General features: G+C 32.1%; 1 protein-coding gene across 1 annotated transcript in view; it reads left to right on the top strand.

The window, feature by feature from the left end:
* Positions 1–7,866: 7,866 nt before the first annotated feature.
* LOC121123217 (TWiK family of potassium channels protein 7) overlaps positions 7,867–23,347 on the top strand; it is a 53,568-nt gene continuing 38,087 nt past the window's right edge. Inside the window, exons 1-2 of the mRNA XM_040718348.2 lie at positions 7,867–8,127; positions 9,569–9,787. Coding sequence (XP_040574282.1) covers positions 7,959–8,127; positions 9,569–9,787 — 388 coding nt within the window. The 5' untranslated portion in view covers positions 7,867–7,958. The remainder of the gene's footprint in view (positions 8,128–9,568; positions 9,788–23,347) is intronic.

The raw sequence follows: 23,347 nt of genomic DNA, 5'->3' as shown, positions 1-23,347 counted from the left end.
GGTGTAGTCCCCAAGGAGGTGTGCTTTCACCTATGATATGGAACATAATCATGGACACTAGGGGGTATCACGGGAGCCCAAAATTTAGCTATCATGTATTCTGACCCTCAAAAGTTGCAAATGGTAAATAAAAATCCGTTTTACTAAAAAACATCCCGGAGAAAAAAATTAACCCCCCCCCTTTTGTCCGGAAAGGTTTCTGTATGAAGTAAAATAAAATTTATGAAATAAACTTTTTTTATCTTATTTATCAAAAAGCTTTATGTGCTTTAAAAAATGATTTTGATAAAGTCAAACCCCTTACTTCTACAGCGAAATAAACGTGGGGCACCCCCGGATTTAGTGCGATAATAGACGAAAAAGTTAAAATTATTATGAAAAAGAGAAAATTCTGCCAATATCTTATTTTTTTAATTCTATATAAGTTAGTATATAATAATGGGGAGAATTCTCCTTAATCTTTGCTGAATGCTATTTTTGAACATATTATATGTTAATATATCAAACTGGGTACTGACACTTAGTTTTAAATTTCCTTAGTATATCTCTTGATTTAAAAGTTGACAAAATGTGTCCGTGTCTTTGGTTATATCCGTAAACCTTACAGGAAGCCTCTGAAACTAGTTTCACTTCCCTTTCTACAGATTGGGAATGACTTGGATATTTCTCTACTTTCAAAGGCTCCTTCTTTGCTTTCATAAGTTCTTTAACTGACCAATATTGTAAGATTAGAGGAACTAAAATTACTATCTTAGACCAACCAATCATATTCATGAAATAATTTGATTCATAGTTTATTTTATTTGGAATTATGGATTGCCTATGGGGGTCATATGAAATTTTTGCATTCAAGACTTTGTTTAATGCAAATTTACAAACTTCTGAATCTATATATATTTTCATAATGAGCGAAGAAAGAATTTCGGATATAATTTTTTGTACAATAGGGGCAGATCTTGATCAATACCTCTTCATAGTGAAATTGCAAACTGAAAATTCGGTTGACATTTAATCGCAAACCACATTGGAGCGTAATAGTGTAAGATAAATGCTACCAATTTTAAGAAGTTTTTGTTAGGCTTTTTATTCGTTATATAATATCGCAAAATAGGATTAGCTTTGGTAAGCCATCTAGACCCGTGCAAGGTTCTTGGAGACTTAAAAGGTAATTGGGAACCAGGAGGAATTACGAAAACAATGTTGTAAATGTAGCGTTAGTCATTACTAAAGCTGGCCAAAATATCCTCATTAATTATTTTATTTTTTCCTACAACAGGCCTGAAATTTACGACTGACAGTTTTTGTAAATCTTCATTTCTTGATTTTTCGATTAATCCCCTATAAATACTTGGGTCTTACAGACCACTATCAATTTTTTGAATGCCTCCTCAATGTCAATACATTCATGTGAAGTGGACACACCAGCCATTGATGGGGTCTTTGGAGGGAAAGTTCAAGCCTTCTTACAATGCCAGACCAAATTCCTACATTTGTGTTGGAACCATCACATATGATAGCGACTATGGATTCTAAGCTTTCATGATCTTCTAGAACCGATAGTATTTCTCAAGCTTGATCCTCCGCTTTCCCACTTCTTGGTAAAACATGGTCAATGTATTCATATTGGGGTTCTAAAATGGAGGCAAGACCAACATTAATTTGTTTGTATAATTTTAAATTTCAAAAAAGAATGAGAAAGTTTATTCCTGTTAATTTAAATTTTTAGTTTCAAACCATGAAAGTTACAATTCCCCATCCCTATATATTTTGTACAAAGAAAAATTAAAACAATTTCATGTTAGAGTACCTTTAATAATGACTATATGCTCCTCTTTTTCTGTAAGAAATATGTTTTTGATAGGAAGCTGCCATTGCTTCTCTCTTGATGTTCAACAATTTTAACCATTTTGGTACGGTCAATCTTGCCATCAAAACCAATGCATTTGATTTTCATTGATTCTTCTTTTGAAGATTTTGCATGAATTTTCCTGTACTTCTGCCTTTCCCTTTTAACTTTTTGCTTATCTAGTATATTTGAAGGCCATATATTCTAAAAGAGAATTATATACTGCTGTATATGACGACCGAAATCTGTCCGCCATTATTGCAAGATTAGGGTAACTCCCCTTATTATGGTCCGATTTTTTGAATTCCCTCACAGATTCTTCTTCAAAGTCCAAGTTCTCATCAGCATTTTCAGGCACATGGAAACCTTCCACATCTGAAACATTCGCTAAGGACTGATTATAAGAATTTTGGTCCATTAGCCGTTTCTCTTCGTTATTTTCACGCTCAATTTGACATTCTCTTCTGCTGGCAGTATCCAAATTATTTCTGATAGTAATACAATCAATAGGTACTAACCTCCCCACCCTATTTTTTTTATCAATATATGCATGTCACTCTTGAAGGGGATCTTTCTTTGACATTTGCATTTATCTCTTGGAATTTTATTATCATAGCATTGACATGAAGCCATATCAAACATTTACTCACATTCATTACTTTCCCTTTTTGACCAAAGGCTTATCAGTTTTCATCCCATTTTTAGAAATCCTGTCAACTTTTTTGTCTATTTTTTTAATTTTACCAGCAACAAAGTATTTGATCCTTGCAGGAATGCTGAATTGCTCCCATATTGACAAAACTAAATCAGCAGTTATTAAATAAGCCTCTCTTTTAACCCATTTACATGGACGAGGTTGGTTTAAGTCTTGCTTTACAATTAAAAGGGATTTATAGATGGGAGAATTGCTGGATTTAGATCACTGGGCTGACCTAAAAGGAAATGCAAAGTTAAACTTCTTGTAGCCATTGTTGTTTCTGTTTGAATACTACTTTGTGAAAAATCACTGTCATCGTATTTATAATTAAGTATTCTTGAACAATGGTTCAATTTGAAGTTGTTTTATAAAAGAAATATGTTAATAAGTCTATTTTTGATAATAGAAAGAGGTAATAATAAAGAATGTTAAATTTTAATTTCTTTGTTCCAAATGTACAAAGTACTTTACAAACATTGAGCATTTATACTATCCACATTATTATATACTAACTTATGTAGAATAAAAAAAAAAAAAATATATTGACAGACTTTTCTCCTTTTCAAAAGTAATTTTTATCTTTTTCGTCTATTTTCGCACTAAATCCGGGGGCGTGCAACGTTTATCTCGCTGTAGAAGTAAGGGATTTAACTTTAGCAAAAAAAAACATTTCGTTCAATATCATTTTTTTACGCTATTGGTATTGAAAGATTGGTAACTACAGAAGTGCTAGAAGTATTACAGTGAAGTAAATGGCTTCTTATTTCTTCAATACAGTATAAACATTAAACATACTTTTATCCAATCAAAAATAAATTGTTATGGGACCATTTGGTAGTAGATATAAAAATGTACAGCTTTTGCATTACAAACTAGCTGTCATACATGTAAGACGTCCGAAAAAGTACAAAACCCTTCTCACCCTGTCTGGCGTTGTCCAAAAATTGATACCCCTCTTTCTATGATATAAACATAAATTATATTTCATATAATATATATACTTATATTTTTTTTTCTTTAAATAATTAATAACAATATTTATACATATGAGGATTGTTTGAAAAGTTAGTGCAAAGTCCGACAGATAGTAACTACTGGTGCGTATCGAGGTTGTGTTAGTAGCATCTTTTGTAGGAACACACACCAACTTTCTGCCAGATCGGTCTATTTTTTTTTTTTTGGCAGTCGGTTGAATCTAGAAATCGGCCGGAAAGGTAATGGGATTGTTTTTTGAATTAGCAAGGAATAATCCTCGTCGACTATTTGGAAAAGGGTAAAACTATTACAAGTGCATATTATTCATCATTATTGGACAGTTTGGAAACCGAGATGCAAGAAAAACGTTCACGATTGACCCACAAAAAGTCCTTCTTCATCACGACAATGCACTAGCTAATAAATAAGCAGTTGTGGTCGCGAAATTAAGGAAATAGGGTTCAAATTCAAGATACCCCTAGTACTAGCAGTCTCAAGCACCTTCATTCTTCTATCATCCATCACCACTCACCATATCATAGATTTTATCAATGATTCCTGAAGTAGTAACCTCAGCATGGCGTCCATAACGTTCAGTGTCACTTGTACCCGTAAAATTGTTTCAGTCAAATACTAAAAATAAACATAAAATGAAAGTATCCTATAGGCCAAGAAAATACCATCTGAACTTGGCCAACGAATTTCGTTCTGCACACTTTTGGAAGCTGGCAAGAAACCAACGTAGGAGAAGGTGTTAGTATGGGTTCAAACCAGCTCCCTGGACATGGACGTGGTGTTCCAGCAGGATGGTGCGCCTACAAACACGTCCCAAAAGGCCCAGAAGGGGTTGGAAGACAAAGGACACCGTCAACCAACACTGGGATGCCATGTCTGAGGACCATATCTGCAATGGATGCAAGACCTTTTGTGGCTGCCTGGAATCCATCATTCCTGCCAAGGGGCTACATCGATGATTAGGGTAGCCAAGAAATACATGAAATACGTCTTGATAAAGTTCTAGATTGAAGATGTAAAGATTTTTCGCCCCACCAGTAATAGAAATTGAATCAATTAACAGATTTTCCTAAATGGCACCAATATAAAATCAGCAGCTAAATTGCATTTAGTGGAATTTAATTAAATATTCAATGAACCCATTTTTGGCAATATTTCATTTGGACAGCAAACCTGCGTTTACCGTCCAAATAAAATGGGGTTATTCGTTGTTAAATATAATTTAAATAAATACTTAATGTGACAGTTTTGGATATTTACTAAACCTGAAATTTATTTCCTGGTAAATGAAAAATTCTTATACATACATACAATTATGAAGAGGTCGAATCAAAGCACTGACTCCAAAATGAATCATTTTGTTGGAAGTTGCTCTATATTTTCAAGGACAGTAGTCATTTTAATCAAAGGAATTTAAAAAAAAGAAAGAACTTCCACATTTTGAATAAAAATAGTAGCATTTACATTGGGTATTATGTAGATTCATTTACAAGGAGTAACATAATAATTGGGAACCTGAAGCATATCCTAGAAGCACTCTAGACATTTAAATTAGGGAGTTTTGTTTTTAAAATTTTTTGGATTTCGATTACAACTAGTTCAGAAAGTTTTCATCTAATAAAACAAATTATCTAATTTTCTTTTCATTGACCTACAGTATCATCTTTAGGCCAGATATCTAGTTCAAAGTTTAAAAGGACCCAAAAGTTATTTATTTGATCAATAAATTAAGATTAAAATACAGCATTAATCATTATTTTGCATTTATTAACTATGATACGTACTATACGCGGATGATCCAATTTTCCTAACTTTTTCTCTTTTTTTTGTTCCAAAGGAGCATTTAAAAAAACATGATCCATGAATATCAAAATTATTTTAAAGAAATTAACAAATAATCTATGTTTAGTATCTATATCGCCTAAGTAACGAGTTAGTGCCTTTTTCATGTGCCAATTAAATATGAACTTGTTGGACAATTAAATTTTACATTGGTCATTTTCAAAGTATATGACAACTTTTCCGTACTAGCTGCAATCAAGATTTGAAAAAAGTTGAGTATCAAACCACTCTAAAGTAAATATCATTATGTAATCCTCAAATTGGTATCACTGATGTTATGTATGACAAAGGTACTAGGGTTTTTCTTTCGGGATCTAGGGGGTTCGTGGGGTTTACACCTTCGAAAAATTCATGGTATATCCTGCATTGAATTATATATAATCCACATAAAATTAACTTGTTTATCCCTAACTATTTACTCACTTTTTTATGGGTCGGATCGGCTTACATAATTCCAAAAAGTGTAACCCGCAGGCTCTAAAAACAACCTTTGCACTATTAGTGGTAATAATAAATTGAAAAATAAGATAATTGAAAATATATGTATCCTTTCTTCTAAACGTATAAAATGAAATACTTACATTTTCGCATTTATGTATTAAAGAGATCCCGCAATTTAAAATTTGCTTCCTGGGATCCTGCTCAAAGATAATTTCTTGAAAATGATAAATCCTACTAGGTTTGATGAAATAAATTGACATACTTCACACAAATATATCTAGTTTACCTAATTAAGAGCACCACCGAAAAAGAAAATAAATATATGATTGTTATTGATGATCTCTTTTATATTGGAAGTTCTATTGAACATCTGTCAAACACTCTCAGAGAAATTGAACCAAATACGAAAAAGTGTTGCAACTGTCCCCAGTCTTCCTCTACTATTAATTATGTTATGAAATTGGCGCCAAAAGTTGCATATTATATTGTTTTGAAATTGTATCTACGCAGAAATAAATCTTATCTCTTCTACAAGTGTGTCTCTGGGAATAGTAAAAGAATTATCCCGAGCTCAATTTTATCAAGACTCTCAAAAAGTACACGTAGTAACACAATGATATATTATTTTATTTGGTATGGATAATTAAATCTCAAAGTGGCTTCCCTGGGACTCTACTATGGCCTTGATCCTAGGCCTGAAAGGCCTTGCAGGTCTTCTTCATTTATTCCTCGACATGTCAGTCCATTCCTTCTCAGCGGCAGTATTTATGGGCATCCACATTCCTCTGGATGACGCACCAGATACCATAGTCAAGAATGTTGTAGTCTTGTAAGGACGGAAGTCACATGACCAAAGCAAGCAATTCACCAATTTGTCTTCACTCTATTCTTGATTATTTTTGTCCTTGTGGCTTCCAGACTTCCTCTCTAAGGTCTTGTTGTTCTAAGGTCTTGTTGTTAACTCCCCCCCCCCAGAAACGCTGACAACAATTTCGCAATTGTTTTAGTGAGTGAATGAAACCTTCTGAAAGTTTCATTCAAAATGCTCTGGGACACACAAAATAAGCTGAGTTACATGCTAAAAGTGAAGAATGAGTTAACTAACCCCAATACAGTTATAATCAATGGAATAAATCAAAAATTAATAATTCAATACCTGACAAGGTCAGTTTATTTATTCTTCAAAATATATCTTGAAGTTTAATTATATTAATTTCTAGCTCAAATTCGATTTTTTAACTATTTGAACTGTCCGTAGCTATTAGGAGAGTAACAACACTTGACTGACCGCATTTTAATGCAATTGCTTTAAACTCTACATAGATTAAAACAAGGATGTCCAACACATGGGCCTCGGCCGCATAGTGGCCTGCTAAATGTTTAAATGCGGCACACATCTCATTCACACTTCAAGTAGTATTTTAAAATAAAATATCGCTCTATAAAAGAAAAATATAATAAGAAAACAGAGAATACAATTTTTTTTAAATTTAATCCTGTGGAACCTCTTGAGCAGGGTTGCCATATTGCCTTTGATAAAACTAGATTTGACCTAAATTTAAAATAAATGTATATTTAATAGTTTTGTTATATTAACCCATTTTTCATGAAATTTAATTTAATAGTTTCTAAGGCCCATTACAATATATTTCAAGTGGCAATGCGGCTGATTATATTAAAAAGTTGGACATCCCTAGATTAAAACAATAGTAAACAGATGTTGTTACGTTTTCCCCCCGCATTATTGGCATCTCTATGTCAAACATCCCAAGAGGAATTGAACCAAACAGATAAAGTGTTGCAATTCTCCCCGGCCTCTCCTTATTATATGTTGAATTAATGTAAGCACATTAATAACCTATAACCTAAACCATATTGAATCCTAATTATTTATTTTGGACGCTGAATGATATTAAGATACTGAAAATGTGTATCTATAATATGAGAAAGTCATTAACTGAAAGCTAGAGTATATAGGATGGGCTAAGGATAATTTTGGAAGCTTTCCAAGAAATAATAATAAAGTTATATGAACATTCCTATGGATTTCATTATTTTTTTAGTTCATATAATAACTATGCCGTTTCTTTCCAATAAAAGTTGATAAAATCCGATGAAAAAATCTTGAGTGGGGGAGTAAATATGAATCCATTTATGGGGCTTTCAACTACGATCAACTGTAGCACATCCAATGCCAAAGTAATTCTAGTACGATGCTTAGTCCTTTGCTTCATAAATATTACTTTGGTGCTTTTTGGTGGACTTTTATTTCAATGCATTGAGGGATCCTACGAGTTGGCTTATAAGTGTGGTAAGGAATTTATTCTGCTGATTCTAACGTCACAGTCAATAATTGAAGTATTTAGTTGCCATGTTATTACTTTTTGCAATTGCAAATTATAATTAACCAGTTACTCACATATATTATTAGAAATTATGCATTTTTTAGCCTTTTTTATAATGATACATTAATTGAGTATAACATAGGTCAAAGTGTTAACAATATTTTCGTACCGGTTTCGATATCAACGTTTGTATGTTTATTTTCTTACTTAAAATTTGAAGTTACCTAATCATAAGTTCATCATTGTTATTTGATTATAACGCTGCAAATTCGTTTTTCAATATTAATTTTGAACAGAGTGAGGACAGACAACTTGAGGTAGCATTTGATTACGATTTTATACCAGTTATTTTGACTACAAGGTCAATAATGCATAATGCAGACAAAATGACATCCGAGTTTTGTTTTCATCAAATGATTTTTTTTTTGTATCATCAATAAAAAATTGCAATGCGTTTGCATCCCGGCATAAGAGATGGTTCAGTACGTCATCGACAGTAACTGGAAGAAGATACAGCTGTATTTTTTCAAGGCTGAAGTTTTGAGGTACACAATCTTGCCGTGGCTAAAGAACACCTATCCTGAGGAAAATTATGTCTGGGGTAAGATAGCTCCCCCTAGCTATACAGCCAAGAAGAACCAAAAATTATACAGGAACAATATGGCTGACTTTTGAACTGCTTCTATATGACACCACTACAGACCTGATCTCAATTCCCTGGACTTTGCAGTTTGAGTGTCTTGGATAAGAATGTCTGCTGCATTTCTCATCCAAATTTGGATTCGCTCCGAGCTGTCATCATGACCGCAATGCACGCCTAGGACACTTCCTTCATAGTCAAGGACTGTCAGTTTGTTCACTGGAGTGTTGAGGCTGGTATATGTAGGTTAGGAGGAGAACATATTGAATAAAAATATTGCTAAATATAATATTTAAATATATCACAAATTGATTTTGAGTTGCTTTTCTTGATTCCCTAAGAATCATATTTTTCCTACTTAAGTCATGCTACTGCAAGTTTTGTGTCCACATTCTATATGATAAATTTTGTAAAGCTAAGGAGCCTGTTTTAACTATGGTACCGGTTTATCGAACAACACTACATCATATTCTAACATAATTGTTTTGAGATCTCGGCGATTAAATTTTTTTTAAATCAAAATAATATTGAAAAACCCTAAATACCTTTCATGTTTGTGCCTCAGATTTCACATAAGATATTGAAAATATTCCTCTACATTATTTGTCAAATACATATGCAAACAATTATCATAGTATTTGAATCTGAGATTATAATAACTAATTGGGACAGTTGCCCTCTAAGCACATAATACTAATAACCTGTTGTACCCTTTACAAATTAGTACAAAATCTCAGTTATTACATCAATTTTTTTATTTTTTTTAGGTGTCAAACGTGTTCATAGAGATTTCATAGATAATCTCTGGAACGAAACAACCTCATTAGATGAAATAGATTGGAAGAGCTCTGCTCGCAATAAGTTGATGAACTTTGAAAATGAGTTGCATGAAGCTGTTGAAGCCGGTGTTTATTCATATTCGGGACAAAAATCATGGACTCTAGCCAATTCTATTTTATATACATTTTCTGTGATAAGTACCATGGGTAAGGAATACAATTATTATTTTTTTTCGTTTGTAGTGTTGCATCCACTTTACTTACTCATTACATACATAATAACGAGACAAAAAAAAGAGGATACAAGATGGTTGAAATAAGAAGTAAACAAAACTATGTATTTGAATTATGTTTAGGATTCACTTAATCTCAATCAAAAAATATGAAATATAAATACTCTTCGTAGATGATTCAAGTTATGTATTTTCCTTTACAATAACTTTTATAATTTTTTAGAGCATAATTATAATTCAAATACTATCAACTATTGATTGATACACATGAAGCCTCTTTACCTTATAGTCTCTTTAATACATATAAAAGTGTTTACTATATTGCATTGTTGACCAAATCAAAATTATTATGGATCACGAGAAGTGTTTAGGTGCGCGTGAGGACCTCCTCTTTTTTTTTCTGTGCCATCAAAAACCGTTACTCTATATCTTGTCAAAGTTTCAGTATACCGGAGGTACTTCAAAATGAAGTCAAATTAAAAAAAGAAAAATATCTTATTATAATTAAGGCATAAGAATAGAAAAAATTATTTTATAATTTTTTGAAATTGTTATTTTTTTATGATTATATAGTCGATTTTCTATTTATTGACATTTGTATCTTGTTCATGAAACAGTTTAATAATATAAATTGTGGAATAAATAGAAAATCCATAATTATTTAGCTATATTTTTATGCCGTCAATAGTTACTTCATAAGTTTCAACTTACAAAACCAACTACATAATAAATTCAAAAAAATTAATAACAAATTAAAAAAAAATTATAGAATAATTTTTTTCTTCTCTTATGCCTTAATTTTAATAAGATTTTTTTCTTTTTTAATTTGACTTTATTTTGAGATACCTCCGGTATACCGGAACGTTGACCGGATTGAGGTTAACAGTTTTTGATGGCATAGAAAAAAAAAAAGGGAGGTGATTATCAACACCTAAACACATCTCGTGATCCATAATAATTTTGATTTGGTAATCTTTACAAAATAGCAAAGACTCTAATTCAAACCTTATTTAGAGCTGTAAATTCTAAGTACTGTCAGTATATATCAAAAGAAACCAAAAAATGACGAAACTCTGGAATGTTGCTCTTCATAAGCTGTGATATAAGCTACTATCAGCTACGCCAGGAAGAAAATAAACTTAATTCTAACTTTGTATCTATCAAGGACATCTGCTACCAGGAATTAACTCACTGTTGATCCTCCATTCTACTTTGAGTACAAAAACACTTGTACTTGTACTAATCGGCATTGTCCGGAGCAATAATGTGTCGACTAACAGACAAACTATGCTCTTATAATATATGCAAAAGATAACTCTCTAACAAATCTTCATTGTAGCTCCCCATTTTTCTTCATTACACTCATACGTAGCTACTCAAAACGTAGATGTTCTCTCCTTAATAATGAAGGGATAATAATAACAGCTGGATATATTCTTTAAAATATGAAAATGTCTCTAAAGCGCTCTCTGAATGCACTTTACTTTAGCGCACGCTCGTTGCTAAACCCCATCTCTAAAGTCATTTTCATTATTTCGTACGTGTACTTGCTTTTTCTTTTCTATTTTTAAATCTTTGACCTCGTTTTTAAAAATGAGTCATTACGCAACATTCAAATAAACAAACATACTTTGATTCATTAATATGGGAAAAAATTTAGAATATATTTTCTGTTGAGTAGTTCTTTGAGACTCAAACTCAATATAAAAGCCTTAAATAATAAATATATATTTAATGCAAGTCAAATAAACTTAAAAGTTAAGTACTGAAGCTATATTCGACATTAGTTAAAACAAAATTCAATTTCACCAAAAATATAGACATGATTTAATTCCTGATCCATTTATAATTTCTAACTATTTCAATATTTAAGGCTCTGGTCTTCTCTAGTTACTCACAACACATTAAAAAATGAATATATTCTTCCTTTTCCTCTCTCTTATTAATACTAACGATAGTACCCGGCATTACCCAGAGTAATTTTGTGTACAGAAGATAACTCTCTGAAAAATCCTGTTTGTTACTTTTTATTTTTAACGAACAAACTCACATGAAATTATTCAATACTCATATCAATTCATATCTGTGCTTTCCTCAAGAATAAAAGAATAATAATTAGATTTTGACAAAAAAATAATAATATGATGGTGTGACAGACGAGTACTTTAGTCCCTTGAGTGCTCACTAAAACCCCCGAAAAAACAGGGTTCTCTGTACGCTAAATACAAAATGTAATGAGAGTTAATTCATTTTTACATACCAACGTTAATAGTTTATGAAATCTTCACATATACTGAAAATGCACAGAATTATAAGGTGCATATATTTATATATATATTAGGGATCACTATATACAGGGTTATGAAGCCAAATGTGGACTGTTAATAAATGCTAATTATGTAATTAGAATAGAGAGGTTGTGTGGATTTCCCCTGCATATTCCGAATCTTCTATCCATTCTGCATAAGTAAACAAAAATAAACAAATCTTCCATCATGAGTGAGCAAGCAGCAAAAAGGCAGAAGATCTCAGACTTTCTGGATGCCAAAGGGTGGCAGAGATTATGGAGATTGTGAAGTGCTCCAGGAGCCTCATTTTCAAAGTGGCCAAGATGAAAAATATCAAGGAGGATCCCACAAAATCGCCTGTTTAACGAGTTTGTCGTGGACGAGGGACAATCGGGAGGGCTGTGAAAGAGGACTTGGGGGTTTCCTCTTACACAAGGACCCCACGCCACGTGTTGACGGACACTCTGAATGAAAGGAGACTGCAGAGGTGCAAGAAAGTTCGTGTGTGGATCAAGGCAAATGTATCCACAGTAAAAGTTTTCTCTGACGATAAGATTTTTACTGTGGACCAGGTCTACAACTGTCGGAACGACGGTTGGCTTGGGGGATCACCAGAGGAGGTCAAGGGGGTGTTCTGTACAAAACATCCGTCCCAAACAATGATTCTGTGTGTCGTGGCGTCCGACAGCAAAAAGATGCCTCCCTTCTTTTTTAAGGCTGGGGAGAAAATCGGCCAGGAGGCCTACTACAAGGTGTAGAGGTTCACCATACTGTCATGGCTCAAGACCCAAGTGAGAGGACAACTATGTGTGGACTCAAGATGGTGCACCCTCATACACATCGGCCAAATGCCAGAAGTTCTGCGCCGACAACATGGCAGATTTTTGGCCAAAGGACATTTTCGCTGAATTTTTACCCGTTGTATTTGGCTGTGTGGTGCACTTTGGAGAGGAAGACTAACCAGACATCTCCCCAAACGTGGATTTCCTGAAGGCCGGCATTGTGAAGGAGTGGAACAACTTGTCCAAGAAGTTCATAATCAACTCCTGCAAGGTTTTCCGCCACTGTATGGAGGCTGTAATTGCTGCTGAGGGCGGCCATATTGAGTGAACATGTTCACAAAGGTCGTGTCTCAAAGTTTTGTTAAAAAAATTTCAGCGTGAGTGTAAATTTAGATAATATGTCACAGCTTATGTTTTTGCCACTCTCAAAGAGCCGTGGCTTAAGCAACACTTATAGGAAAAGTTGAATAAAAGTATTACTAAGAACGCCTACTAGACTTTTTGTTAATAGTTTCTCCCAGAACAGGTTTTTATTTTCTAAAGATGTTTTCTTCATTATTTCATTCTGAAAGGGAGAACATCTATGTATATAGAAATCAATAAGTAGCCCGTGCTTATGACTTACTAAGAGTAACACTGATGTGCTGTCAGGGGATTATAAGTCTATGTACGTGTTGAAGTCAGAGAAAAATTGAGGGATGGCATCAAAATATTAAATGGGTATGCATTTATAGATTATACGTATAAACAGTGGGGTCCGCAGGGAGGGAGACTACTGGAGGGGCTGTAGACCCACAACCCAAAAATGATTTTTTTATTCTTACAAGAAAATTTAATATTTGATCTTTTTTTACTAAAAATTTGAAATTTATTTTAATTTTTCAAATTAAAAAAAAAAAAAATTTCTTGTCTGTAAATACACAAAATTTTTCTCAGAAAATTCAATTTTAATCTTTTTTCAGAATTTTTGAAATTTTTTTAGAAATTTTATACTCCAAATTTAATTTCAGAGTTTTTTTTTCAAAAAATTTAATGACCCAAATTTAATTTTTGAAATTTTTTTCAGAAAGATTTTATATTTGTCATTTAATTTTAGAAATTTTATTCCAAAAAATGTTATATTTGTTATTTAGTTCTATAAATTTTTTGTAAAAAATTTATATTAGAAATTTAACTTTATAAATTTTTTCTGGATTTGTGAAAGTTTTTTTTTGAAATTTTTTAATATTGTATTCTAAAAAAATTTTTCATAAAAATTTAATTTTTGTTAATAGCCAGGACTTTTATTTTATTAAGTATGATAGACAAAACAGATAATTATTGCAATAATATTTTAATTCCAAATATTCAATAAATAAATATTCTCTTATGCTCATTTTTTTGATTATCTCTTCATTTTTATTACTCAAATCTAATTTTTGATACCAAGTGCATAATATAGTATTATAAAATATATTTTCGTTGTTCATTTTTTTCAAATAAGACATTTTACTAATTTATAATTTTGGACAACGAAAAACTGTCTATTAAATTTTTGAAAATACGACCTTCTATTTAGTATTCTCTAATTCCTAGGACTGATTTGTTTTTATGTAAGGATATTTCTATTTTTTGGACAGCACGCTCGGGACTTATTCTCTTGAACTTGAAGTGTGTATGTTCGTGCCCCGGTGATTCCTAGAGAAAAAAATATATTTTATGTATATGGATTTCACTAAAAGATTCCTAGGTTAGATGGAGTAATTTTAATACTATAATGTTTACTTATAACTAATCAGTGCAACTCCATCTAACCAATTGAAGGAACATTAAAAAAAAACATTTAAATTTCTTTTTTTTTCGAAAAAACAAATCAGTTGACTTTTTGAAATGATGATAAAAGGCTTAGTAGGGTTGTTCTAATCCTGGATATTAATCATTGAAGTAGTATCCCAATTAGTTTGGGTGAGTATTATGACTGTTCATTGAAATATGCCAAATCCTTCAATCTCTTATTTTTCATATTTTTGATATTCTAAACTGTCTATCTTCTTGTTTAGAGGTTGATAGTAAAGATAGTAGAACCTGTTCAAAGTGAACATGCCACGCACCTTTCAATACAAATTTATAATGAACTCGACAATAACACACAACTTTTGTATTTTTTCTCCAACCAAACCATGCTTTGAGATGCAGAGTCGTACGAAACTACTTGCCATTACAAGACATATTGTATGTGAAACAATGACAATTTTCATTTAAAAAAAATTATTTGAACGTTTGATGGTTATTTTCTTTTGAAGGAATAAAATGCAAAATAAAAAATATCCGTCGATACCAAGTTCCCAACCTTTGTCACTACAGTAAAGTACAGGCAAATAATTTATTGATATATTTGAACCAATTATAGGCTTTGCATTCAAATTTGTGGGACTATTTATAATGTCTCCTTGAATGGAATAAATTGTTAATCGTCTTCCTCGATGGCCTTCTGAGGGGCGCTTCTATCTCTTATCGCACTGTATGCTTATGGTGGCGACTAGGACAATGTTTTTCTTAGCAATTGATAGATAATTATGTGTTCTATAACATTAATTATAGGAAAATTGTCAAAAAATGACTGTTAACGTCTCAAAATTTGCTTATTAGAGATGAAAAAATAATAACGTTTGACCCAGTATTGATCTTCATATGACCCTTAAAGATTAAATAATTGTTGATATCTCATTCTTTTACCATGAGAATCAATTTTGGCTACTTAAAGCACAATTCGCAACACATTCTAAGGGGGAATAAGAGTAATAAGTACTTAGAAATTGATGACAATTAGTCGAAAAACACAAATATAGTCTACACTCAATTTTGACTAAAAAATATTACAGCTTGCTTTTGTATTGACAGCCTCATATATGCAAGGGAAGCAATCATATCCAAATTTTCACTCCTGATATAAATATGTTATCCTACTTTATATAGTATTTATTTATGAGAAATAACCTTTCATGTATTCTCTGGTTTGTTTTGAGTTTTTTTTTTTTTGGGATTATGAATAATTAATGTAATGTGCTTTGATAAAAATAGTAAACTTTTTTCACGTAAAAAAACAAATTATGTACAATATCATATATTATATAATAGCTATCAAATAAATAAACAAACATAAATAATCGTTTCTTTTTAAAAGATAGCCAAAAAAAGTTCTCTTCAATAAATAACAAAAAAGTTTATCTATACTTATTATAGGCTAAATGTATATTTCCTACAATATCGAGTTATCGGTAAAATTGACATTGCTATTACAATCGAAAACTGGATTAAGAGTTGCCCTTTTCAAATAATCAAGCAAAATTAAAAGAAAAAATAAGGTTATTTTTAGTCCATCTTTCTTGTTTTTTGATGATTAACTTTCTATGTCGAAAGTATTAATTATAAAAAGATATAAAATACTTTAAAAACAGCTGGATAGGAAAATGTGCTATATATTTATATAATATTGAGTTGTCAAACATTAATTTTTTAGGAAGTTTATACCTGTTGTGCTTCAACACTTTTGTAGAATATCCCGATATTAGTATTATTGTAAAAAATATGAACTTCCACTATGCTAAAAAACACAATCCTAAAACACTATGCCGTCTGTTTTATAGTACAGAAAAAATTATTTTTATAAAATGAAATTTGGATGATACAATCATTAGGCAATATTAAATTTTTCTGATGCAAAATTTTTCGATGATTGCATCATACATCAGTATAAAAGGGCTCAGAAAATACAACAAGATCTTAGTTGAAATCCAATATCCGAAATAGTGAGAGAGCACATTTTGGAGACCAGGGCCAAGGCTGTTGGTATAATAGAGGGTGGGTCAAGCTAGAGAGACGTTGCACAAAGGTTACAGATTCCTCTCAGGACCATAGAGAAAAGGAAGGATGGACAAACCCTTGCAAATCAGAAGGGTCGAGGAAGGAAGAAAGAAATTAGCAAAGTTCCCAAACTGGTGATTTCAATATCTTTGACCAAAAAGAGGCAATCCACAAGTAAACTTGCAGCAAGATTGACTTCAAAGGGCTATTCAATATTCAATTCATCTTTCCAAACTACCTGAGGCACTCTTTGAATGGTTGCCATACAAACCTCGTCTGTACCCCAAACTTTGAGAAAACCAAAGGAAGGCCCGGCTTCAATTCTGTCGTGAGCGGAAACACTGGACTGTAGATGACTGGAAATGTATCCTCTTCAGTGATGAAAGTCCATTTGAGCTTTTTCATGTCCCAAATTCCAAACAGATCGGGGTTGGGCAAGAGATAAGGGAGATGTGGAACCCACTCCAACTGTGAAATTTCCTCTGAAAATTCAGGTTTGGATCGTTATCAGCCACCAGGCAGTGTCAGAACTTCACCTGATTCCACGAAACCAAACTGTGACGGCCGAGTACCACGTAACGGAGATCCTCAGCAAGTCTCTGATGTCAGCTTTGTCTCGTACTGAAGAAACTTGACCTCCTTTGAAGAGGAAAATGTTATTTGACACATCAAAAACCATTTTACAGCAGGATACTGCCCGTGCTCACCCCTCCAAAAAGTCACAAAAGTGTTGTTCAGACAACTTGAATTCTTTCTGGGGCAAATGTACATGGCTTGCCAACATTCCTGATTTGTCTCTCATTGAAAATTTGTGAGCCTTGGTCCAGAGGGAACTCAATGAAAATGCGACAGCAACTTCAGAGGATGAATTAAAATAAATTCTCCAAATACTTTGAATAATCTATATGTCAAAACGCATAAAAAATGTATTAAGCATTAAGATATATGACGATATTGGGAAGTAAATGAAGTTTTTGCCAAAAAAAAAACACAACTTGTTTAGGTTATTTCATGATTTTTTTTCAAAACCACCATCAATTTTTGTACATACTGTAGATGAAAATTTAAGGGAATTACAATTGAAAAAAACAAAACAAAAAACAGTCCAGCATTCAAAATATATATTATTTATTAAGCTATCTTGAATTCCATTCCTACGAAATGTGGTCAATCATACAAAAATCCAGTAAATGAAGTCTCATATGGAGAAGCTGATATTTTTCTGAATTATATTATATTATAGCTAAAATGAAAGAATAACACTTCTATTACAAATTAAAAATATTTGCTGTCAAAAAAAGTTCAATTTTGATGGATTTTTTCAGTTTAACATTTAATTTTCTTATAGAATGTTTAATAAATAAGCAATGTGAGGTTACCTATATAATTTGAAATTAAATAGATTATTTGACAACTTGTAATAATAAATTAACATTTTAGACATAGCAAGGGTAAAATAATTTAATTTTTTTTTCATATCCAATGTATTTGATTATTAATTAATCTAATGGACTTGTTGTATTTAATATTTACGAGAATTACTTCTTACAAATAGTTAAATAATTGACTTAATTATATTTAATTTTGAAACAATTTGACACAACTTTACCTTGCATATTTATTAAATACTCCATAAGAAAATTTATAGTGCAACTGAAAAAATCATTCAAAATCAAACTTTTTTTTATGACGGGAAAACTTTTTAACCTGTAATACAAGGTATATTATTTAGTGTTTACTATAATAGTAATATTATGCAATTGAAAAAAATATTAGTTTCCAAATAAGAGCCTTCATTTTACTTGATTTTTAATATAATAATACCCCCTTTGTAGTAAATGTATTGACGTTAACTTCATAAATATTTTAATTTTCAAATGTTGGAATGTTTTTTAACATTTTATTGATAATTATTTCATTTTGAAATATGGCTCTAAATCGAAATTATACTCTAAAACGCGTACGATTGTGGAACGATCGTCGATATTATTGATAAGACTCATGGGAAGAAATCTTTTTTCAATAATTTACAGAACCTTTTTTTTTGAAGGGGAAGCGCTCACAAAAAATCAGCTAACAATACATGATATTGGTGTTCACGGTTCTTTAACGGGAAGTTAACTTTTCTTCTGATTAGACATGCCAAGCTACACAATGTGCCCGTTCCTTGGCATTTTAAAATGATTTTTTCTAATTCAAAAGAGGACTTCGCGTTGTGAAGGTGTGATGGATGGATTAAAGAATTAAGTCTATCAAGTAATTGCATGCATAGGATTATGTCTTCGACTTCCCGAATAGCAGATGGAAGAAAATTCAAGGCTCAATTTCAAATAGCCACAGGAATTTTGTTTTTCAGCACTCCATCTAAAGATTCTGGTAAATTATTCAAAACTATTAGACATGCTTATGCGGAATACCCACTATTACATATTCTCAGATCATTTATTAGTTTAAGCCTGAGGGGCCTGGAGGACAATAACATTTAAAAATTAATATAATTACGGGGATAATTCTATTCGGCGTGTCATCAAAAAATAAAGAAAGTACTCCTAAAGCTAAAATGCATAGTGAATGCATTATTAAATGTCAAGAGCTACCTAGCAAGGAATATAACTGTAGTATTACTTGTGGTTGCGTAGGATATTCGTGCTATTTTAATTTCAGTGGTGGTTGGATAGGTAGTGTTTGAATAATAGATCCCTAGGACGATGAAGGGTACTTGGAACTGGGCCGTGTATTTATTAAATATCCTTTATCAAACGCATCAAGGCATTTTTGGACTTTGTCGAAGATACTGAAACTTTTAGGAAACAGCAAAAAAAAACAAAAAAAAAAACCGAGTTTGTTTTTTAGTTTAAAAGCAAATTAGCTCTAAATGTTAATTGTTTGTATTTTCTTGATTTTAGATGCTAATATTATTAGGTTTGATATATCAGTATTTTGTATATGTAAGTCTTAATCTGGTGAAGAAATTTTATAGTATTATGTTTAATTATATTTATGTAAATTATTTCCTGTCTAAAGAAAGATTTAAACAAACAAAAAAAAAGCGATTAAAAAACAGCTTTAAAGACCAAACCTACTGGGATTGAAAATTGACAAATTGTCATTTTCTTGTTCTATGGGTTAAGTAACAGTAACACATGTGAATTTTAGTCGGCGTGTGTTCCAATACCTTAATTTTGGAACAAAGTGAAATTAACGTGGTAGCTCTGACAATTTTAAGAATTTTTTGAGGGAGAGTACCTCAGTTGTCATAGCGTTTTATTAGATTAGCTTCGAGCAGCTATGAAGGTATGGAAACTTAGATATAATTTATCCTTATCTACTAAATGCATAGGCATGAATTACTCTGATGTCAATCCTCACCTCTACTCTGAGTTCCAAATGGACATACACGTATAATTCCCCAGCAGCTCCTCGTTGTTATTCGTAGTCATTTATAGTACACACGAGTAATTTCCTGATTCTTGTACGTTCTCTCGTCTGACCTAAGATTCATCTGACTTGTAGAGAGAACTGAAAAATGGAAAGGAGTTTACATTTCCTGTTTTTTTTAAACGAATAAATGATGAAATAATAAAAAGTTCCATTGTAAAGGACGTCGTTCATTTTCTTGAAAATGAATATATATTGAAATTTTTTGGATCTTATTTTGTGTGTACAATTATCAATTACCGTGTATTATTGATGTAACATCAAGTTTAGTTGCCAGCTAATAACCCCATGTATTATTATTACTTAAGCCATAAAACACAAAAAATGACAATTGAAGCCTTTAAGTACAGTAGGGTTGTCCCTTAAAGCAATTTTAAATATATTGCGTTTTTGTGTACAATTTTGATTCAAAGTCATATTTCGAATTAAAAAAAACAATAATATAATATAGATTTGCATGAAAATATGCGAACAATATTAGTATCCAAATATGATGCTAATATTTTACTTGTTTTTTGGTATGATTAGACACATTTTGTAGGAACTTTATTCTAGACAGTAGAATAAATTATTTATCTTTCGAATGCTGAAATGTTTTTATTATTTTTTATTACTCTCCACATTCAATTAAATTAATGCAATTACAATTACTCAGTGATTGATAATTGTACCCACAAAATCAAATTATTCAATAGATATTAATATTATTTTAGCATCCTCAAAGATAATCATAATTATACCCATAGTCAAGAAAAAATTGTTGTAATCATCTTTCGTGCATGTAAGTCTTAGTGTATCCTCTGATAAGTTGTACCATGCAGCCCCTATGGAGGACTTCAGTGAGTCTATATCCGGATGTGAGGTCCAGTTGGTTTTCATCTCCAAAGTGCCCAATATAGAAAAGTCCTGTGGGTTCAAATCTGGTGAGGAAGGGGACATATCTCCTTGGACCAGAATCGAGCCATGTTATCTGCGCAGAACTTTTGGCGCTTGGCGGACGTATGAGTGGGGGGCCGTCCTAAGTTCACACGTAGTTACACTTGGATAGTTATTCTTCAGCCATGGCACGATAGTGTAACTAAGAACCTTATAGTGGGACACATGTCCAATTTCCTGTCCAGCCTAAAAAAAGAGGAGGTATTTTTTTCTCCATCAGAGGCCAGAACGCCGAGGACCATTCTTTAGGCCAGATATTTAGTGTGATAAATTTATTTGACCTCTTCTTTTGTTTCCACAAGTCAGTGGTCGTTCCAGAGGTTGTGGAGATGATCAACTATGAAAATCTTCTTGTTTAAGAAAAACTTCACAATTGACCCATTTGCCTTGATTTATTTGATGATTTTCTTGGACCTCTCGAACTTTTTGGCTTTTCTGAAGGTGGCGTGAGGTCATTGGGGAAAAAAAATATCAAATTGTTTAGCCCTCCTGGTGGTCCTAGGAGCCACAGAGAAATCGGTGGCGAGGCGAGTCATTTACTTAGTGGGATCCTCCTTTATATTCTTCTCTAAACTTAACAAAAACTTTGTATCCCTCTTTAAATTATACCCTACACTTCTCAATATCCGGGAAAGTTATTCTCCATTTTTTTCATCTTGGCCAACATAAAAACCAGGCTCCTAGAACACTTAAGAATGTACGTAATCTTCATCACATCAACTCTAGAATCTAGAAGATCTAAGTTGCATTGCCTTTTTGCTTGTTGCTTGCTCATGATGAGGAACTCCAACTCCATCCGCCATTAACAGGAACATAAAAAAATATATTATTAACTCTAAATACTTAAAACACACTCATAATAAACCATTAAGCAATCCCCTTGATTTCCTCTATTTTCACGCCTTAGGAACATGAAATAAATCAATTGACATTTGTATTTCTGTTGATATCAACACACCAGTTTGGATGATACTATTTGCTTATTAAATATACATCAATACCAATTTTTCTCATAATATCAATAAATATGTACCTATCCCATTATCATGTGAATAATAACATATTTTCATAAGCAGTATATACACCTGATGGACTATAATTATGAAGTAGGAATACCCCATTAATCATACTTTTGGAAAATGCTTATAATGTATATACATCAGGTTTTGAAGATAAATTGAGACTAACTTCAGGGGTATGTATCTCGCTTATTTGAAAAGCTAGAGAGCTAAAATTAAAGATTGATAAAAAATATATACATTTTTTTGTTTGTTTTGTTTATCAATATTCAGTTGAAGATGGTGGGCGTTTGGAGGAACACTATATCTGAATTATGTTACGCAGGACCCCCAACAAATGAGACTGTTAATCTCTCAAAGTACTTAAAGGAGACGGTTTATCTCATTGTAAAGTAGTTTAAGAAATGATCAAAAGTTCCAGATTTTTTGAAATGAATTAGTCCTTCTTCTTACGAAGGCTAAAAAGGTACAAACGCCCCTAGGTAATTGAAATAAAAGCTCCCGTCCAGGCCATCAAGGATAGGCTCTTGATTAGACATGATATCACTTTTTTATAAAAGGGGACTTATTGGAAAGTTTTAGTAAAGATTCGGTCATTAAGGCATCTAATTTTTTGATACAAATCTTTTTTTATTCTATAAAGCTATCACATAGTCGAAACTTCAGATAATTGTTTGGATTTTACCATATGTTGGTTCATACGTTCTCTTTGAGGTTCTGACCGTAACATAATTTATAGGCTTTATCCTCTAATAATTCCGGACCTGCCCAAGCATTGATAGCTTCAAAATTCCCCTTTCCTTCACCATTTTGGGCTTTGATTGTTTTTGCTTCCAATAAATTTTATCTTGGACTTTTTCGATGTTCTTCCGGGTCCTTGCTTACTTTGTACGTCACTTCTTAGATTCTCATCACAACTAATAGTCTTTTGAAGTTTCCACAGTTTATATTCCATGGTAGTAAAGTTTATTCAGCTACTTAGGCTTCTCTGAATTTGTAATGGCGTCCTTTTGTCATTTCAAAGAGCTTCAACTCCCTTCCTTAGATAGTTTATGGGATTTTTAATGCAGCATTAATAGACAGTACGGAATACAATTGGATATATGTTTATTTTTCTTGATTCCTTGAGAAGAACATTAAAAATATGCCGACACCCCCTAGGTTCCTTTAATCTAGTATTGCTGTTATTGAACCTAGAGAAATGAACCTAACCTGAACGTATGCTCAA

The sequence above is a fragment of the Lepeophtheirus salmonis genome, chromosome 8 (genome assembly GCF_016086655.4).
Source record: "Lepeophtheirus salmonis chromosome 8, UVic_Lsal_1.4, whole genome shotgun sequence".
In the NCBI taxonomy this organism is placed as follows: domain Eukaryota; kingdom Metazoa; phylum Arthropoda; class Copepoda; order Siphonostomatoida; family Caligidae; genus Lepeophtheirus; species Lepeophtheirus salmonis.
The sequence above is the reverse complement of the archived record's forward strand: the minus strand, read 5'-3'. Positions and strand labels throughout refer to the sequence as shown.